Here is a 19,027-nt window from a genome sequence, read left to right as displayed (position 1 = left end):
TGTATATCGATGGGAGAGCAACTCATTCTCGATTTAAAATTCAAATACATTTGATGATATAAACCGACTATATTTTTAATACATTTTTTTTGTATAATACAAAGAGACTTGATTATCTTTGTTTTTATTTGTATTAAATTATTCATTATAATTTATACATTAATTTATCCCGTGTAATATACAGGGTTCTAAAACTAGTATATACATAAAAGAAAACTGAATCTATTAAATTGCATAATAATTTTTTTTTTGTATTATATATGCAATTTAATCCCGAACGCATCTCATAAAGTTTTGACGTCGTACCCATAAGTTTAAGTGAAAAGGGAAGACAGAAGCTTCTAGAGTTATTAGAACGAAAAGAGGAGTGAGCATTGATAACAATCACTTGAATACCTATGTGTTTATTGAATGAGTTTAAAATGAAGGCTTGAGCTCGACTCAAATCTCATTTGAGTTCGACCTGATTGTAACTTTTAGTGAATTGTTTTCAAGGTATGAACATCTCACTAGTTTGAAGTTTCATACCGTGGCAAATCCAGGAATTTTTTTCAATAGGTTCACTGTTTTTAAATGTTCTAATTTAATACAACCGGCCATAAAAAATTCTGGTCGATTCAACGGTTCGGGTCGGGTAAGGTTCTTTACATAACATAAATACGATAAATTAACAAAAAAACAAACATCGTCATAGAAAAAATAACATAAATAATAAAGATACGATTGTCTTTTTAAAATAAAATAAACTTACTTATAGTTGTTCTCTACGAGCTTTCATCTTTTGGAAATGTTGCATTACATCTTCGATCGAAACTTGTTGAAGGAACTCTCTTTCAACGTAACAAATGCAAGCATCATTCAAGAATCCATCGCCCATCCTATTACACAATTTCGTCTTCAAATGCTTCATTGAAGAAAAACTTCTTTCAACACTCGCCGTTGCAACCGGTAAAACTAACATAACTTTATTAAATGATAGACTAACGGAAAATCGATGTGTTTCTTATTTCCACCATCTTTTTGGCAAGCTCACTTACCCATTCAAGTTGTCAAACCGTGTATCTTCTTTCACATTAGCAACGTAGTTGCCGAGTTCACTTACCCCATTCAAGATAAGTTTGTCTTTTTCATCAAAATTAAAATCACATGGATACATCTCGGCCAACTTTAGCAAATTTAGTTTATCAAAGGCTCCAAAATTAAGAAACGGGCTCAAAGAACTCATATAAGTAAGCAAGTTAGTGGTTACCTAGTCAAATTTAAACATCACTAATTTTCTAATTCAATTAAAAACTTCATTATTTCTAATTCAATTAAAAATTCGACATAAACATTCTTTCTAATTGTAATTTCAGTAAATAAACAACACAAATTGAAGCAAAACATCAAAATATACCTAATACCTTACCTTGAAGACTGAAGTGAAGGGGAGATTGAGACTAGGAGAGATGGAGAGGAGGACCAGCGGTGTCACGGCTGAAAGAGAGACGGCCGGCGGCGCACGAAGATGGACCGCCGGAGTTCGAGTGCTTGATGGTCAGATGTTGGGCAGTTAGGGTTCGAAAACATAGCTGGATAAAAAAAGGAAAAAAAGCGAAAGAAACAAGTTGGTAGAGAGAATTGAACCCGCATTTGTGGAACAGAAAGGAGGAGTGTTACCACCAGACCAAAGTTCTAGTTTGTATATGGATTCACTCTCAAAATATATGTGGGTTCACTCTCATAATTTATACCTATATTCTATATAAATTCCGAAACCCAGGGGGTTCCCGTAAACCCGTATGTTGGTATATAGATCCGCCCCTGGTTTCATATATATATATAAAGCAGCCTTGTATATATCCTTCTTAGTTTGTGGGTCATACACGCACTCTTAGTTGTCACTTTTTAACATGTATGTTGATTGGGAGTTGATTAAGAGATGCCACATTTTGGCATTCACACATGAACCAACTAAATACATAAAATGTTACATGAGTGTCATTTTTTATATTTTTTTAAATAAAAAGGCTGTGAGAAATAGACTAAAATGTGTCACACACAGGAAGAATATGCAACCTCACAAGAATATACACGGGAAGAATGAAGCATTCACGGTTCTCTAAATTGTGTAACAAGTCATTTAATACTTTCTTCGGTTTGTAACCAACCATTAAACCAACTAAACTGCTGCTCGGAATATCACCAATTTCAGTTTTTAATCAGTTTAACACGAATTTCATGTTTTTTTTTTTACTTTTTTAAAGATCTTGGGAGTAGATATTTGACAAAAGAGTGAATGAAGATATATCTAATTTTAACAAATATTTTAAGTTGATCAAAACAAGTAGCAAAGTTCTAAATACAAACCAACCATTCTATATCACTTGAAGAAAACAATCTTGATCAATATTCTGTATAATAAAATATAGAAATGCAAAGCTTGCAACAATTTCATCACCCAAATTCAGCAAATCAAAGATCAATCAAACTACCCACCTTTTCAATTAGAACTGAAACAGTTTGATCAATCTCGGATTCTTTAGCAACTAGATCTTGAGCATGTCTGTGATCAGATTCAGACTTTTCAATCTTGATTTCTTCAACAGTTTCTGATTCTTTCACAGCTGCATAAACATGTTCGCAGTCATATTTGATCTCCTGCTTGATTCAAATCATAGTTGAACACGTTTAGAAACCATAATCACAAATTCCTCAAATAATCATTCACAAGATAGATTTCATACCATAGCATGTGGTATCGGCTTCAACGGCATCCAGCTAAAGCCTTTGTTCCAGGAGCTAAAGAACAAACCAAAAAGATAAGTGAATTATGATAAGAGATAGATAATAAGTCAAGGCAAACCCTATATATAGTATTTACTATATTTTATAATCAAAGAAAAAAAAATACCTTGGAAGTCCTCTTGCCTTATCATGGCCATGGGGGGATACAAGGCTCTCCACAAATATAGGGGCAGCCATATTCTCCCAGCAAAGATCATGTTCCAAAGCACGGTAAAACCACAATGCGTCACCGTCCAATCTCAAAAGATGTACAATATCATATTTCATCTCACCATCATGCGGGATCTTTACCCGTTCCCACGACTCTTTTACATTGTAATTATTTATCACATATGTGCTGTCATCCGAAGAATTTCCAACTATGCACAAACATTCTTTTATAATTCCCAAGTGGCCATCATAATTAAATCTATAACTTGCATCATCAGGTAGCGGGATTTCTTTAAATTCCTCATTAGATAAATCAAAAGAAATAATTGATGCCTTCATGCTTTCATCCAGGTTGATAATACTCCAGTGAAGTGCACCATTGCATAAGATACCAGCGGCATTAGAAAAGAGTGTATACTTCTTTTCCCCAATATCACTCCACACATTTGATTTTAAACTCAACACCTGAAAACATGTTTGATTCTTGCCTCTCCGGGCCCCTACAATAACCTTGTAATCATCTCTCAATGAATCATAACCGAAACCCCAATACAACGGTGCACCAATACACGGGGGATATGCAAGTTGTCTTACCTCTCTAGTCAACGGATTGCCTACTATAAGCTCAGACATAAAAGAAGAGGTGCAAACCAGACCACCGGAGGAGCCAACAAGAAGATGATGATTAAAGAAACAAGGAGTTGTGTATAAACTAACTCTTCTATGACCAAGTCTATTGTTGTATCGATCTTTGTTATAAGTGAGGTTTAGATGACTTTTAACGAAACAAGGAGTTGCGATTAAAGAACGCCATGACTTACACACACTCTTGTAACGAGTCAGATCCTTGGCGTCCAATCGTATCAGTATCTCCTCAACTACATCGCCATGAACAGCCTCTGCCATTGGCAATCGTGTCAGTATCTTTGCTCCGGAGACATGGGGTGGTTCCTTATATATATATAGGTTATCATTGGCAATGGAATGCATATAGTTATCGCTTGGTTTTTCCAATCTGGGCTAAATGTTTTGATTTGGTGAAGCCCACTTTCAAGTTTAATCATGTGGGGTTGGGTTGGGTTGGGTTGGGTTGGGTTGAACCTATTGGGCCCATGGAATTCATTAATATGTAAATGTAAGGGGTTAGGGGTTTATGAAGTTGCAATTAAGGTTTTATTATATTTGGTAATGTCTTGATTAGCAAGTTAGGTTAGGGGCTGTTTGGCAAGTTATGGTTAGACATTAGAGACAACACGAGATGTAACCGAGTTAGGTTCTTCTAGATGCAACCAAATTATGGTTCATTAAGAGTCAAACCGAGTTAGAGTTTGAGAATTTGTAATTAGTTTTTGAGTTATGTTTTCTGATTAATATAAACACAAGTTATTCGTTTAGTTCATATTTGTTTATTGATCCGGGACTTGAGTTATTCTTAAAAGAACCAAAACAAAAATAGACAACTTAGGTTTTTGTAAAAACTGAATTTAACTCGGTTTTAGTTTTGATATAATAAGAAACCAAAACGGCCGAATCAAATTTATAGATTTTCATTTTACTTTTTTGTTGTAGGTAATTTACACAAATTTAATTCATCTGTAACTCAAATATTTTAATAACAATTATTTGAATAATTAACTAGTTATTAATAGATAACAAAACTGATTTAGGTTCAAATTCGTTATTTTGGGTCAAGTTTAATTTTTCTGACCCAAAATTTCAAGCTCAAATTACATAACTGGAAAAACTGAAACTGAACCTAACCCAATCCAAAAACCTGAAACCGAATGGCTTTTTAAAATTAAAAATCGAACCATGCACACCTAACGAGAGTTGTTTTAATAGTTAATAAAGTTTTATTCTTTTAACTTTAGTAATTAATTTATTTTCACTTTAACTTAGTATTCTAATCATTTATTTACACTCCTTAGTGTAAGAGGTGCACTAACCGGGTTTTTTATTCGGAACCAGAACCAGGTAGGAACTGTTTCCAGGGTTGGTCAATAAAGTCAAGACCTGGTTGGGTAAGAACCGGTTTTGGATATTGTCAGGTTTTTTACCAGTTTTACTGGGTTTCTATCGGTTTTTGGATGGGTTGGGTCAAGGTTTTGGGTGGGTAGAGGTGGAACCGGTTTCAATAGGTCCAATTCAGTTCAGCGTTCGAGTATAACTTATCTGAGAAACTGAAACATGTACCCGCTAGTAAGGAGTTTTATGCCCAAGTCTAGCATGTGGTGTCTATCTAGAATTGGGCCTATGAGTATGGCTCGTGGTCAAACCCATACTTGTTAAACAAGAAGACAACACACACAAAAATCCTTTGCATGAGTCTAGAAGTTCTTTTAAAATGTAATGTTAGATTAAGGGTATGTTTGGTTTACAGAATTTTTAATAAATTGTAACAGAGTTAGATTTGGACTTGAAATTTCTCAAAATGAATTGTAACTTAAAAGGAAATTGGAATCTATGAAAGGATGTAAAACAATCCCCTACAAAACAATCATAAAGAAATAGAAATCTATCACCACGACCACCACCTACGTGTCACCACAATCCCCGGCTCGCCGCCCTGACCTTTGACACAATTACTAAACTGCTGTTAAGAACGTTTAATCTAATTTAATTTTTTTTCATTTAGTTGAGCTAAAGGATATGACATTTTTCAAAAGAGGCTAAAACTAAAGTTTCTACACTAAAAATCGACGAGACTCGCATCAAACAACCAAACATACACAAAAGAAACAATTTCTAGCAGTCAAAAGAGTTATTTTCTACTATACTTTGTCAACAATTAGCTTTAGTTAACCATAGGCAGTTGGTGATCTTTGCATAATCTGCGTAAAGGTCAATTAATCAATATATGTTATGATACCTACATCAAACAGCGAGTTAACTACATGCAAACAAAAGTGCACGTACTTAATTTACATTACATATTAACACTAATTTCAGGTTTTCTTTGAACTTCTTTTAAATTTAACAATTTAACAAGTATCTTAAGTTTGGTGCAGGGGTTTCCAAGTACAAACCAGCCATTCTATATCACTTAAAAGAAACAATCTTGATCAATATTCTGTATAATAAAAATATACAAATACAAAACTAGCAACAATTTCATCACCCAAATTCAACAAATCAAAGATCAATCAAACTATCCAATAGTGTGTTACTGCGTGAGCATTATTATACTCTACTTAACAGCATTTACCGAAGAACAGCATACGAACGGAACCCATGAGCTTCTACCCTTCTTCTTCACTTTCTTGCCATCCTCAATCAGCTTTGGTGGCGACGACGCCTTGTCATTGACCGGAGGGTTGACTGCAGCTTCATCTTTTTGAACCACGGGCTCGGGTTGCTTGCCGCTTGGCGATCTGGCTTCACCAAGCAGGTTCTTAAGAGGTGTAGACTGTTTCCCGGTGCTCAAGTTTGTAATGTCTGACACCACTTCTTCATTTTTCTTTTTTCCTTCAGATTCATCTTGCACTTCAGCAGTTTTGCTTTCCGGTTCCACTGGTGTGACAATTGACTTTTCAGTTGATTTCAAAGTTTCGATCGCGTCAGATGTTGACTTCCCAGAGTTGATTTTTGACTTTTCGGTTGATTGTAAAGTTTCAGCATCAGTTGATGCAGTAGAGAGCACTGTAACATTATTTAAAAAAAAAAAGTGATTTTTCAGGATTGTCATGAAAAATCCATCAACTTTCCTTGAATCTATTAACTTTTAAAAGTTGATATTGCATTAATAAATGCCTTAACTTTCTTTTCGTTAAGTTTAAATGCCTCAGGACTTGTTCATGCAAAAATAAATTGCAAAGACCCGGATTATTTTTTGAAAATATGTATAATTTTCTAAATCAAGATTTAAACTAATTATAGATCCCCAAGTTCAAAATATTCAAGATTATTTTTTAAAAATATGTATAATTTTCTAAATCAAGATTTAAACTAATCAAGATTGACCCTTTTACCTATGAAAACAACAAAATATTCAAGAAATGTACCTGAGACCGATCCCCAAGTTCCCTCCACGCTATTGTGGCTGCTTGAATCAACTGTTACATCAGCTCCAGAATCTTGATTATTCACCAATTTGCCATTACCTTCTACAATAGGTTCAGGAACAACACAAGAAGCATCTTTGATATTGGTAACAGAATCATCAGATGAATCTTTGAGTGTAATTGTTTCAGTGCTGACATCAGCAACAACGATACGATCATTATTGACTTCTTGTTCTATAACTTCATCTTTTGAGCATTTTTCCAACTCCTGTGCGGCACCAAGATCCTCCTTTTCACTCAAAACTGAACCAGGCTTTTCGACAACTTCATGGGCGTGTTCGGTTGATTGTTTTTCCAAGTGGGGTCCACCAAGATCTTTTTCAGTCAAAACCGTGACTGGTTCCTTCACTGCTTCTTTAATCTGTTCTTTGGAGCTTTCCTCCGATTCAGGTATACAAAGATCTTTTTCAGTCACAATAGACTCGGGCTTCTCAACAACATCATGGGTGTGTTCAATCGATTGTTTTTCCAACTGGGGTCCACCAAGATCCTCTTTTTCAATCAAAACTGCAGCGGGCTCACTAACAGCTTCTTGAATCTGTTCTATTGAGCTCTTTTCCAATTCGGGTGCTTCAAGATCCTTACTTTCAGTCAAAACTGCAACAGATTCCTTCACAACTTCCTGAATCTGTTCATTTGGTTCACCAAGATCCACCTTTTCAGTAAGAACTGAAACGGTTTCAGCACTATCGGATTCTTTAGCAACCTCTACAACATGATTATTATCAGATTCAGACTTTTCAATCTTGATTTCTTCAACGGTTTCAGATTCTTTCACAACTTCCGAAACATGTTCACAATCAGATTTGATCTCCTGATTAATTTCATCACTAATTCCCTCAACAATTGCAGATGCTTCAGGGGTCGTTTTGGCAGCCTCCGAGTCTTTAGCTTCTTCAGTAACAGTTTCAGAGGTTTGACTTTCTTGACCCTTTTCCTCTCCTGCCTCTTGTGACTGGGAAACATGAGGTTCGGGAGTGGGTCCCACAACTGCATCTTCGACCACATCACCTGTTACGGACAACTCGAGGTTTGACTCAGACGAGTCCCCTACAGTTTTTATCTCGGTTTCTTCAGTTTTCTCTACATGAGGATCTGTCTTCTCAAAAACTTCAGTAATGGTATCGACTTTGTTAATCTCTATTGGAGCATTTAACACCTCCTTAGCATCTGGAGATTACAAATAAAACTAGCATTAGAGAATCAAAATGTAAAACGGTAAATTTGTAGTTTGAAGTGGCAATGCTTTTTGAAAGTGACTATGTAATAATGAATAATCACAAACATATAATTAATTGTAACAAAGCATACCATGGAAGACAATTATTAAGTGACAATTTTGAATTCCATGTTATTGAAGAAGTTATTAGATGAACAATTACATAATGAGCGTCAGTTTTGTCGTAAAAATTTAACTTCTTGGCCTCTAAATATGCAACTAAAACCGCTTTTCTTGACCTCTATATAATTATACAAACAGAATCAATATTACTACATCCAAGGTCCCAAAAACCACAACTTGAAACCGCAATAAATAGCTAAACACTCCAAAAATTACAAATTCAAGACTTTTAGCATTCTAAAAACCAATACTTCTTGAGTCAATTTATGCACGTGGGCACGTTCAATACACATAACAGATTGAGTATTTATGACTTTACCTAACTGTTCCCAGTGGTGGTATTATATCATATCTATTTAATAATATTAATTACAAACATTCAATTTAATACTATACTTCAACAATAATTAGCAAGCAAAAACAAACTCTCACCAGCATTTTCAGCATCTTTGAATGAGAAAAACAAATCTTTTTCCAGGGTTTTCTTTGCAGATCCAGTGTCTACAAATTCAGTAGCTGCATCAGCAAACTCATCTTCAGATCTAGAGACACTTCCCTTGATCTCACCAGCCTTAGGACCTTAAAGAAACCAGATTTCACAAAATTAACAAAACCCCAACAACAAATTAGGTATTAAAAGGTAAAAAAACAATTCAGGGACCTTAAAGAAAGCAAATTTCACAAAAATAACAAGACCCCACAGCAAATTTAGTATAAAAAAACAATCTTGGGAACTTAAAGAAAGCAAATTTCTCAAATTAAAAAAAAAACAGCAGCAAATTAAGTATAAAAAAACAATCTTGGGACCTTAAAGATAACAAATTTCACAAAATTAAGAAAGCCCAACAACAAATTTACTATAAAAAAACAATCTTGGGACCTTAAAGAAAGAAATTTTGCAAAACTAACAAAACCCCAATAAATCTTGCATAAAAAATAAAAAAAAGAAAAATAAAATAAAAAACTCACTTGGGGTGTGTTCTTTATCATCATCATCAGAGTGATGTTCATCATCTGAAACCACATGTGAACCAATCAAAACAGTGTAACCTTCAATGGTTCCACAGATCTTCTTGTGGGCTCTTCTGTGTTTAGCACTTGGGTGTGGGTTTGGGAAAGGCCACCCACATCTGTGACATAAGTGAACCCCATGACCATCATGTCCTGCAAACCAACAGTTGTGATTTCAAAAACCCATAAAGAAAAGGGTCAACTTTTTAAGTCAAGAACCACAGTTCATGTGTTTGAATGGTGATTATTATTATATGATAAAGATCAAGAAACAAGAAACAAGAAACCTGAGTGGGTGGTGTGATCTTGGGTATCCATGGGTGTTTGAAGATCAAGAAAGATTATTTGGGGAAGAAAATTTGAGAAGAATGAGGAGGCTTTTGGTGTATAAAGTCTTTTAAGTGGTGGCTGGCTTACAGAGACATAAAGGTGCTGAATTTTATACCCTAATAATACTCTGTCCTGTTCTTGGTTTAATCATGGAATGTGTATATCTACATAGAAATAATACTAAACATATCTTCATCTAAAATAGAAATTTAAAATTTTTATATAATTAGATATATTTTAACTTCATGTATTATATTTATACTATGTACTTTTATATTTATGTTTATACTATTTTTATAGAATCTTGTAAAACTATATACATTATATGGTAATAACTATATGATACATGGAGAAGAAGCATATGTTTCGAGTATATAATCAAATACGTTGGTTGGTGGCATACTCAGTTTTAGAAAATACATACTAGGCATATATTCTCGTAAAATTCCATGAGTGTCAAGAAAGAACGATACATTGTAAACAAAGTATAGTTGAACATATGACCGCCAAATTATAAGAAAATGTTTCATGAGCTTAAATTTTCATTCACATGATACATTTGACGACCATGATCGTTGCGCAAGGTGGTATCTTATGATGCGTTGTTCCTTATGATAATCAAAAACATGGTATATGTGTTGGTGAGTTTTTAAGTATTCATCTAATTTCTTACGAGTCAATATTTGTTTAAACCCGCTAAAAGTTTATAAACTAAACTTTTAACACTATATATGTAAAAGATATATTATGCACATGTAATTTAAACAATTTATTATGTATGAAATAGTGAAAGGAAATGTAGAGTTAAGTATTGGTATATCCGGTAAATTTATATAGAAATATGTTTTTTTTTTCTAATAGTTGATGTATTTTATTATCACTGACTTGTGTAAATTATGTGAGTAGTATTTTCTAAAATGTTGTAGAAAGAAAATATCATTTTTTCTATTTTTGTTTTTCATTTGTCAATTTGCCCACGATTAAATGTTACAAACATGTTAATATCTTCCTTTCACATTTAAGATGACTTTTTGAGAGGATTGAGCTGGATGGTGGGGTTTATTAACATTAATGATTGTTTGAGTGGGATGGTTGGTTTTGTGGTGGTTTTGTTGATCAATGATTGGTGGTGGTGGTTTTGGTCATCAATGGTGATCTTATAGAACCATGCTATAAATTATTAGTTTTAACTGATTATGATAGCTGTGGGATTGCTTGTCTTTTATTGCTAGAAATATAAACTATCAAACAACCATTTTTCTATTGATTAGTTGTCTTGTGGGTTGTAAAAGAATATATATAACATAGTTACAACCTTATAACCATTTTTTATTGATTAGCTGTCTGCTTGTCTTGTGGGTTGTAAAAGAATAAAAATGGTATGGGTATGTAAAGTGGTTTGAGTTATTGATAACAATAAAAAGTGATTGTTACATAATGAATAAGTGTCAATAATTCACACTCAAATGGGTAAGGTAAAGTTCTCTAAAGATTTTATTTAAAAACGGAGAGATCTTGGATTCAAACCATACTTGTGATAGAATAGGGGTTCCATGGTGGACAAATGGTTGTTCAAAAAAATGTAATAAATAAGTGTGATCACTTTGTATTTAAACACTTTTTATCATAAAATAAATGAAAATGTCAAATAAGAATCATTTTTTATAATGTGTTTTGCACATATCATGGCATTTGTTTTTCTTGCGTTTTGGTAAACAAAAATATCGAATGTTATCATAAAATAAATGAAAATGTCAAATAAGAATTATTTTTTATAATTTGTGTTTTGCATATATCATCTGGCATTTGTTTTTCTTGCACCTGGCAAACAAAAATATCGAGCATATCAATGGTGGATAACTTATAATTGACACGATAGAGTCATAGACGGTAAGATGAAACAACTCGTTTGATTGTTTAATTGCTTAGTCTGTAAAACACTATTCACAAAACAACTTAAAAAATTACTATAACATTAAAATAACACTGTAGTTAACTTGGAAAGTCATCGTAATTTATTTATTTATTTTCAAACATCTAACTTTAGCTTTTTCAACTTGTCTATAAATATAGTCATATTGAATTCGTCCACTAATTATGCTACAATAGTAATGGTTACACAGCATGAATCATCATGATCAATAAAAGACAACCAAATGCACAACATATACTGTCTTCTTTATCCATGTGACATGACCCTTCATGGTCGTCCTTATGTCTTAAAACAAGGGTTGTAACCCAATGCGTCCAATGAAAGCAGGGTAGACCGTTACCAGACTCGCTTGTATCAAGATTATGACACCCAAGGTCCCCATGAGTGCACATGGTCTATTATGGGCTTATTGCACATACCAAGCAATCATCCGTGTGATAATTTTACTTCTAATTTCGAATAACACGTTTTGATTGATTCAAATGATAAATCACAAAACCAATATAAATGATTGTTTATTGGATTACATCGAAACAGAAGGCAAGCGGGCAACAAGCTGCGCCGCTACCCCAATATAAATTCTATCTTAGCACATTGCACGAATAATCTAAATATTATTGATAGCCAATTTGTTCCTCTCTACATAAAATGGCTCTGCTTCCATGTGTGCGTATATTTTTGTACACGTTATGGTTTGTTTTGTTGTTTTTAAGTATAAAAACTAAAAACGATACACATGATGTGTATGATTAGGGCAATAACTAAACGGCACATGTGATGTGTATGATTGGGAGAATAACTGTATTGTGCACGTAACATATTTAGATAAAAAAAAATACATCCTAGGAGAGTTATATCATATATGGGTTGTGTTTAACTGTTTATGGGTTGACAAATCAAATCCGACATTGGTCTTGGAATTTTTACACGAACAAAAGCACAACTCGCTTAGTAATGGGTATACGTGTTCCACGACCCTTTTAATTAAGTTTTGACCCTATTTTTATTTCATTATCTTACATGTTACTATTTTGGAAATATAAATTTACACTAATATTGCTTTAAAACTATATATTAAACATGATGCACTTCTGTTCAAGCAATTTTTACGATATACCTCTAGAAAATACTTATAATATTAATATTATAATGCTTTTGTATAAACAATTGTGATGTTTCATGGAAAATGAGAGACAAGCGTGGCCGAATTTCATGATGATGACAATAATTAAGGGAAGTAGGTATGACATTTTCCAATGCATTTTTATAACTGGAAATTATAGATCTTACGTTGTTACGGTTTAAGATAATTAAACATTTGATTGATGTCTACGATGTCGTTTAGCAAAACATTTGATTATTTTGTATTTCTTATTTGGCATTGACTTTGGAGATGGTGGCTGTGGTTGTGGTGGGCGGTTGTTTAAATTAATATCAATGATGATTGGATAGTTGGTGGTGTTAATTGGTGGAGTTGATGATGGTTGGTCTTTGATGGTGGTAGGGTGATGGGTTGTAGACACTAGTCTAGGTGTTTTAGATGGTGATATAAATTGGAAGATACAGTATTAATTCAGTTTAAAGTGATCAACATACAAAACAGGATCAATCTAATTACAAAGAGTTTATTTAGATGGTAGAATTGCTAATCAACATTCAAAATCGCGGTTAATCGCTATCAGATAATTCAACTGGATAGTCAAAAATGCATATGCGCTTGTCTATCATGAAAACAATGGAGTTAAGACATGTCAATACTTTCGTTTTGTAGGTGGTTTTAGTTGAAAACGTGCAATGCCTCACCAAATAATATTTCATTTAGAACAGTTGATAGTTAATTTGGTTATCATTGACAGTATTTCAGTAATGCTGATGAGTGACTTCTGTCAATAGCAACTTAGTTTCTACTGATTGCCCATACTATCGATAGCAGTAGTTGGTCAATGATTGACTGTCGTTGATCGCATGATTGTTTGTTGCAAAATTAGTGTTGATCACGCACAAATGATGCTCGCTCGGTTGTTGCTCTTCACACTGTAGGATGGGTTGATCAGTCCACCCTAGAGGTGCACAAATCGGTTTTTTTTAAAAAACCGGTTCGGTTATTAACCGGACCGGTTTTTTTTTGCCCGGAAAAAAACCGGTTCGGTTAATAACCGGACCGGTTAATAACCGGTTTTTGTTTCTGAAAACCCTAACCGGTCTAACCTGTTAGGACCGGTTTAGAAACCGGTTAGAACCGGTTAATAAACCGGTTTTTTTATTAACCGGTTTTCTAATAACCGGTCTAACCGGTTAACCGTTTTTTTTTTTTTGGGTTTAGGGTTTGGGGTTTAGGGTTTAGGGTTTAGGGTTTAGTTTGGAAGACCGAAGTCATTCTTTGCTTTCGTTGTTAGGGTTCTTTGCTTGGAAGATTAAAAACACATAACTTTCATTTATAGCTTTTACATTAAAAATACAAACATTAAATCGTTATCGCATATTCGTAACTCAAAAATACAAACATTAAATAATGCTTAGACACGATTACATTAACAACTTGCTGTTTCTTACTCATTATTTGCCTCCATGTTTGCTGTTTCTTTAACTAATTTTCTTCGCTACCCGATCCCGAGCTATTCCTTAGGTAATCGTCGTACGCGGCTTCTTCATCGGTCATTGGTTGAGTGTGTCCTTGATTGACCTCGTCTTCATACAAGCCCGCCTCATAGTCCATTTCCCCTCGAGTGAGCGTTGATGTTGTGCCCTATCTAAAGAGTCCAAGTAATCCTTGTAGCAAATCGACATCTCTACAGCTGGTGGAGTGAGTCGAGTCCTCCTAATCGATATAACCCTGCCAGAAACAGAAAAAGCAGACTCCGAAGCTACCGTAGAAGCTTGGACCGTTAGTAAATCTTTGGCCATGGCGGCGAGGATCGGAAACTCATCCTCCTTACCTCTCCACCAAGCCAGCAAATCAAGACTTCTAAATTCATCCGGAGTCATGTGTTTCACAAAGTTGGTACCACCATACCTTCCAAGTTCACTGCTTGGGGTGTTTACCTTTTGACGTTTACCAGCGTCTTCCCAAATCATGTAGTACATCCCCATTTCAAGGTCGGTTTGGGATTGGGATTGGGCAACAGCTCTTAACGAGTCATGAATTTGGGAAGACGACCCGTATTTTGTAAGGTAAACATCATACATGTTTGACAAGGTGGTGTTGAAAGCATTCTTTAAAGTTTGGTTATAATAGGGGTTTTGATCGTCGTTTAACTCTAGCTCATCACAAATTTTTTCTATTAAAGCTTCAACACCACCAACATTGATGCAAGGGTTTAACGCAGCAGCACATGTCAAAACAGCGGGTAGTTCTTGAAAATATTTTCTAAATTTTTCTTTCATTTTTACACCCATATCAAAATAAGGTGCACCCCTACAATGAAGTTCACTCAACTTTGTGCACATGACAGCAATTTTTGGTAAAGCAATGGGGCTTGTTGGGTAAACCCCGGATAAACTAGTTGTGCAAGATTTAAAAATTTGAAGGACCTCCGTAACGATCTCAATCAATAACCAGTTTCTAGGATCGTACGGTGCACATTTACCCCTATTTGACAAAATTTGATGAAACGCAATTAATGATTCTTTTTGTTGGATGGCTTTCTCAAACATATCACAAGTCGAGTTCCATCTTGTTGGACAATCCCAATTTGGCCCCAACCATTGACAATTAGCATCTACACAAAATTTTTTGTATCTTGAAAATGTTGTATTGTTGCTAAAAACATCTCGTAACATTCTTTTAAAATTGTTTCTTTGCGTTTCGATCACGTTTAACCCATCTTGCACGGCCAAGTTGATAATATGTGCAATGCATCGGCTATGAAAAAACGCTCCATCACAAATAGGTTTATACTTTAATTTTAAATGGCCAACCGCGACCGTATTGTTGGACGCGTTATCAAACGAAATTGAAAAGATTTTATGTTCAATCTTGTATTGTCGAATGACTTTATCCAAGAGTTTAAAAATATTTCTACCCGTGTGCGGGTAATCAAACAATTGAAACGCAACGGTTCGTTTCATCATTTGCCACGACTCGGGGTCAACCCAATGAGCCATCACACAAATGTATGAGTCGGGCGAACCATTAGGTACCGACCACACATCCGTTGTTAAGTTTACACCAGTTTGTAAGTTTGAAAAGTATGAAATTAGTTCGGATTTAGCGTTTTTCCATGCTTTAAGACAATCTCTTCTAAGGGTCGAACGACTTACGTGTTGGTAGCGTGGTTGAACATACTTTTGCATCATCTCCGTGAATTGAGGGTTGTCGAAGTGGTTGAAAGGAAGTGTTTGTTGAATCACAAAGTTTGAAAACTGTTGACGTACCGCTTCAAGGTCGTACGTAAACACCGTTCCTTGATTCGTCATCTCCGGCTGCGAACTACTTCCCGATTCGTCCTTCAAGGCCTTGCAAAAGGGCCTTTGTACATGCGCTTTTAAAGTGGAGTTTGCATCTTTGCCATAAAACTTCAAACAATGTTTGCATCGAGCTTTTTGGCTACCGTTAGACATTTCGCATAGGTCGAAATGTTGCCAAACATCTTGGTTTCGTTTCGTGGGGATGACCCGAACGACCGTTTCTCCCGTGTTCGAGGCACCCATGTTGACGGATGAAGCAGCACTTTGGGAGGCCATGATAATCGACTACGAAATAAGAGCGTATGGAGTGGTAATGTGGTATAATTGAGCGTGAGATAACAAAATAATCGCGTATGAAATAAACGTTTAGAGCGTTTGGAGTTGTATAATCGAGTGTGATCTAACCAATACCCAACCTAAACTATATATAGATGTTTGTGGGGGTAAAATGGGAAAAAAAAAACGGTCAAAAAAAAAAAACGGCTATATAGCCGTTATACAACGGAAAAAAAACCGGTTTTTGACCGGTTAACCGGTTATAAAAAAACCGGTTAACCGGTTTTTTTATAACGGTCAAAAACCGGTTTATAAAAAAACCGGTTAACCGGTTTTTTTATAACCGGTTATTAAAAAAAAACGGTTTTTTTTATAACCGGTTATAAAACCGGTTTTGGCTCTAAAACGAGTAACCGATATACAAACCGGCGGTTTGTAAACCGGTCAAACCGGTTTTCTTAAAAACCGGTTTCCGGTTTAAACCGGCAAACCGGTTCGAGGACCGGTTTTTTTGACCACCTCTAGTCCACCCCATAAAGAGGGTGTTGCCCCTTGAACTCCTTACATCTGTTGGTGCTATACATCATATCAGTCTTAAACTATCATTGTAACATTCGTTAAATTTCAAACCCGAAACCTGACCCATTTTAAACTTTTGGATTTTCGCATTTAGTAAACTTTGTTTTTAACTTATAATAATATTATCCCATCTTTATGATTTTAATCCTAAATTCCATTTAACATATTTTATACGCTAATTGCATTTTATTCAAGTTTACGGCTATGTTACATGTTTTTCATTTTTCATTTTCCATTATCTCGTTTTAACACCATTTTAAATGATTTCAAATGTGTTTCAACTCATTTTTATGATAATAAACTTATTTGAATATGTTATTATGTTTTAACTCAACTTTTTTGATCATTTTAAAGGTTTTGAATTTTATTCATGTCCATTAACAAGTCTTGACCAAATTTAATTATTTGTTATTATCTCTGGCCATGTTTACCTATAAATAGAGCTCATTTGCTTCCCACTTCACTTTGTCGCAACTCAATTTACAAAGTATTGTTATTATTATCTAATTTTGGTGTATTTTGTTTACTTGACTTTCAAATGTCAAACTGATTAAGTTTCAAGTTTCTTCTTTTTTTATGCTTGTGTTCATTCCTCGGATATGTTTGTGCTATTTCCTTCATGTTTTAATAGTTTAATACATGATGTTATGATTAATTTAACATTAGTATTAGTTCATCAAAAACGAACTACTCGCTTATGCATGTATTCGGTTTTGGTTTAGTTAATTTTCATTTATTATTCCAGAAATATTATTCTACCAAGCCGGAAACGAACCCGACGTAAAAAGTTGAGTTCGAGTCAGACAAAAAACGAACCGCTTGCTTAAACTCATTTTTGGCCAGTTTAGAATTTTCCTTGAAACGAGCCTGACCTAATAACGTGACTAAGAAATATTATAATCCAACAATTTATAAATAATTAAAATTAACCAACTTATAAGCTTTACAACGGAAACTCTAAAAATATACAATTATAGAGTAAATATATATTTTTTGCTTTCAATTGTTTAAAACACTAAACCATGAACCAAATCTTCTAACTCTTCCATTTCCGTTTATTTTCTTGAATTTTATTTTGAACCTAGAAATATTTTCTAGGGCCGCTCTTCGAACCAAACTTGTCCGGTTCAACTCGCTTAAACGCATAGTTCGCTTTCACTCGCTTACGTTAACAAGTGAGTTTTTTTTATAACCCCTTTTTACCGCTTTAAAATATTTTTTTGGGTGTAGCGCATCTCAAATTTTAATTCGTTGGTTATGCATTTGTTTTCAAACCGATTCACGATATATCATTTGTGTTGTTATTGTCCATACGTATTGTTTATGATGTATACGTGTATTATGTGCAATGTGTTTGCTGGTTTATGGTGAGACGCAATCACAAACGCAAAGTGGGAGGGTCCGACGGAATGTACCTGCGCTACCTATCATTCAACTTCGGTTGTAAAAAATGGTGGTATCATTATCATTCCCCAAAGTTGGGGCGCTGTTTTTCGTTGCATTCTATTTACTTTAAATATATATCGCATAACGATTGTTGAATCACGCTTTTTATGTAGATACATACACAAACTTATGAAAGCTTACCAACATTTTTTGTTGACAAAATCATTATTATTTTAAACGTGCTGCAAGCTGATATGATAAAGTGCAAGGACAAGAAAACTAGATCGACCTTAGAATTTATTTAAATGAATAATAACTGTTTCTTTGCAATGTAATGTTATTTGTCTCATTGTCGAATTATTTGGGTACTTGCAAAATTTTGAGATAAAATAAATATATTTTCACTATTAATAGTGTTACGAGCTTATTAATGATATGTACTTACACCCGAACGATTCCACTTAAAACTGAGATGTTACAGTTACAACTACTAGCTCGTATTGATGTTGTCCCGGATTTCTCATTAGTCTTAAGTATTGTTCACAACATTTAGATGATTTCATAACCACAAAACACCAACATTTATATGTGTATGTTCACAACTAATAAAATAGCTATTAACCATCATGGCTGAAGGTTCATGTTTGTTTCTTGAAAAACAATTAAGATTTGAGATGACTGCGATTAAAACTTGTTATCTGGGTGTTGAACTGATGATGTTCATGACTGGTTTGAACATAAAAATAAAATGACAAAACCTACAAA

General features: G+C 34.4%; 2 protein-coding genes across 2 annotated transcripts; both read right to left on the bottom strand.

Moving 5' to 3' along the window:
• Positions 1 to 751: 751 nt before the first annotated feature.
• Positions 752 to 3,843, bottom strand: LOC143555027 (F-box/kelch-repeat protein At3g06240-like). The gene is made up of 5 exons (XM_077044669.1): positions 2,894 to 3,843; positions 2,727 to 2,781; positions 2,479 to 2,640; positions 1,038 to 1,249; positions 752 to 878 (listed from the first exon to the last, which is right to left on the bottom strand). The coding sequence occupies exons 1-5, from the start codon at positions 3,841 to 3,843 to the stop codon at positions 752 to 754; spliced, it is 1,506 nt and encodes a 501-aa protein (XP_076900784.1).
• Positions 3,844 to 6,124: 2,281 nt separating this feature from the next.
• LOC143555026 (uncharacterized) lies at positions 6,125 to 9,747 on the bottom strand. The gene is made up of 5 exons (XM_077044667.1): positions 9,639 to 9,747; positions 9,310 to 9,504; positions 8,773 to 8,919; positions 6,939 to 8,168; positions 6,125 to 6,576 (listed from the first exon to the last, which is right to left on the bottom strand). The coding sequence occupies exons 1-5, from the start codon at positions 9,667 to 9,669 to the stop codon at positions 6,125 to 6,127; spliced, it is 2,055 nt and encodes a 684-aa protein (XP_076900782.1). The 5' UTR covers positions 9,670 to 9,747.
• Positions 9,748 to 19,027: the final 9,280 nt, after the last annotated feature.

Source organism: Bidens hawaiensis, unplaced genomic scaffold, assembly GCF_021521415.1.
Source record: "Bidens hawaiensis isolate Kalapana, Puna unplaced genomic scaffold, B.hawaiensis_p1.1 tig00017943_1, whole genome shotgun sequence".
In the NCBI taxonomy this organism is placed as follows: Eukaryota; Viridiplantae; Streptophyta; class Magnoliopsida; order Asterales; family Asteraceae; genus Bidens; species Bidens hawaiensis.
The sequence above is the reverse complement of the archived record's forward strand: the minus strand, read 5'-3'. Positions and strand labels throughout refer to the sequence as shown.

Coding starts and splice junctions, on each gene's coding strand:
- LOC143555026 (XM_077044667.1), bottom strand. CDS start 9,669: ATGGATACCCAAGATCACACCACCCACTCAG. Junction 8,169..8,772: donor CAAAGATGCTGAAAATGCTG/GTGAGAGTTTGT, acceptor TGTAATCTCCAG/ATGCTAAGGAGGTGTTAAAT. Junction 6,577..6,938: donor AACTTGGGGATCGGTCTCAG/GTACATTTCTTG, acceptor ATAATGTTACAG/TGCTCTCTACTGCATCAACT.
- LOC143555027 (XM_077044669.1), bottom strand. CDS start 3,843: ATGGCAGAGGCTGTTCATGGCGATGTAGTTGAGGAGATACTGATACGA. Junction 2,641..2,726: donor AGCCGATACCACATGCTATG/GTATGAAATCTA, acceptor TGAATCAAGCAG/GAGATCAAATATGACTGCGA. Junction 1,250..2,478: donor TTTCAGTTCTAATTGAAAAG/GTGGGTAGTTTG, acceptor AAATTTGACTAG/GTAACCACTAACTTGCTTAC.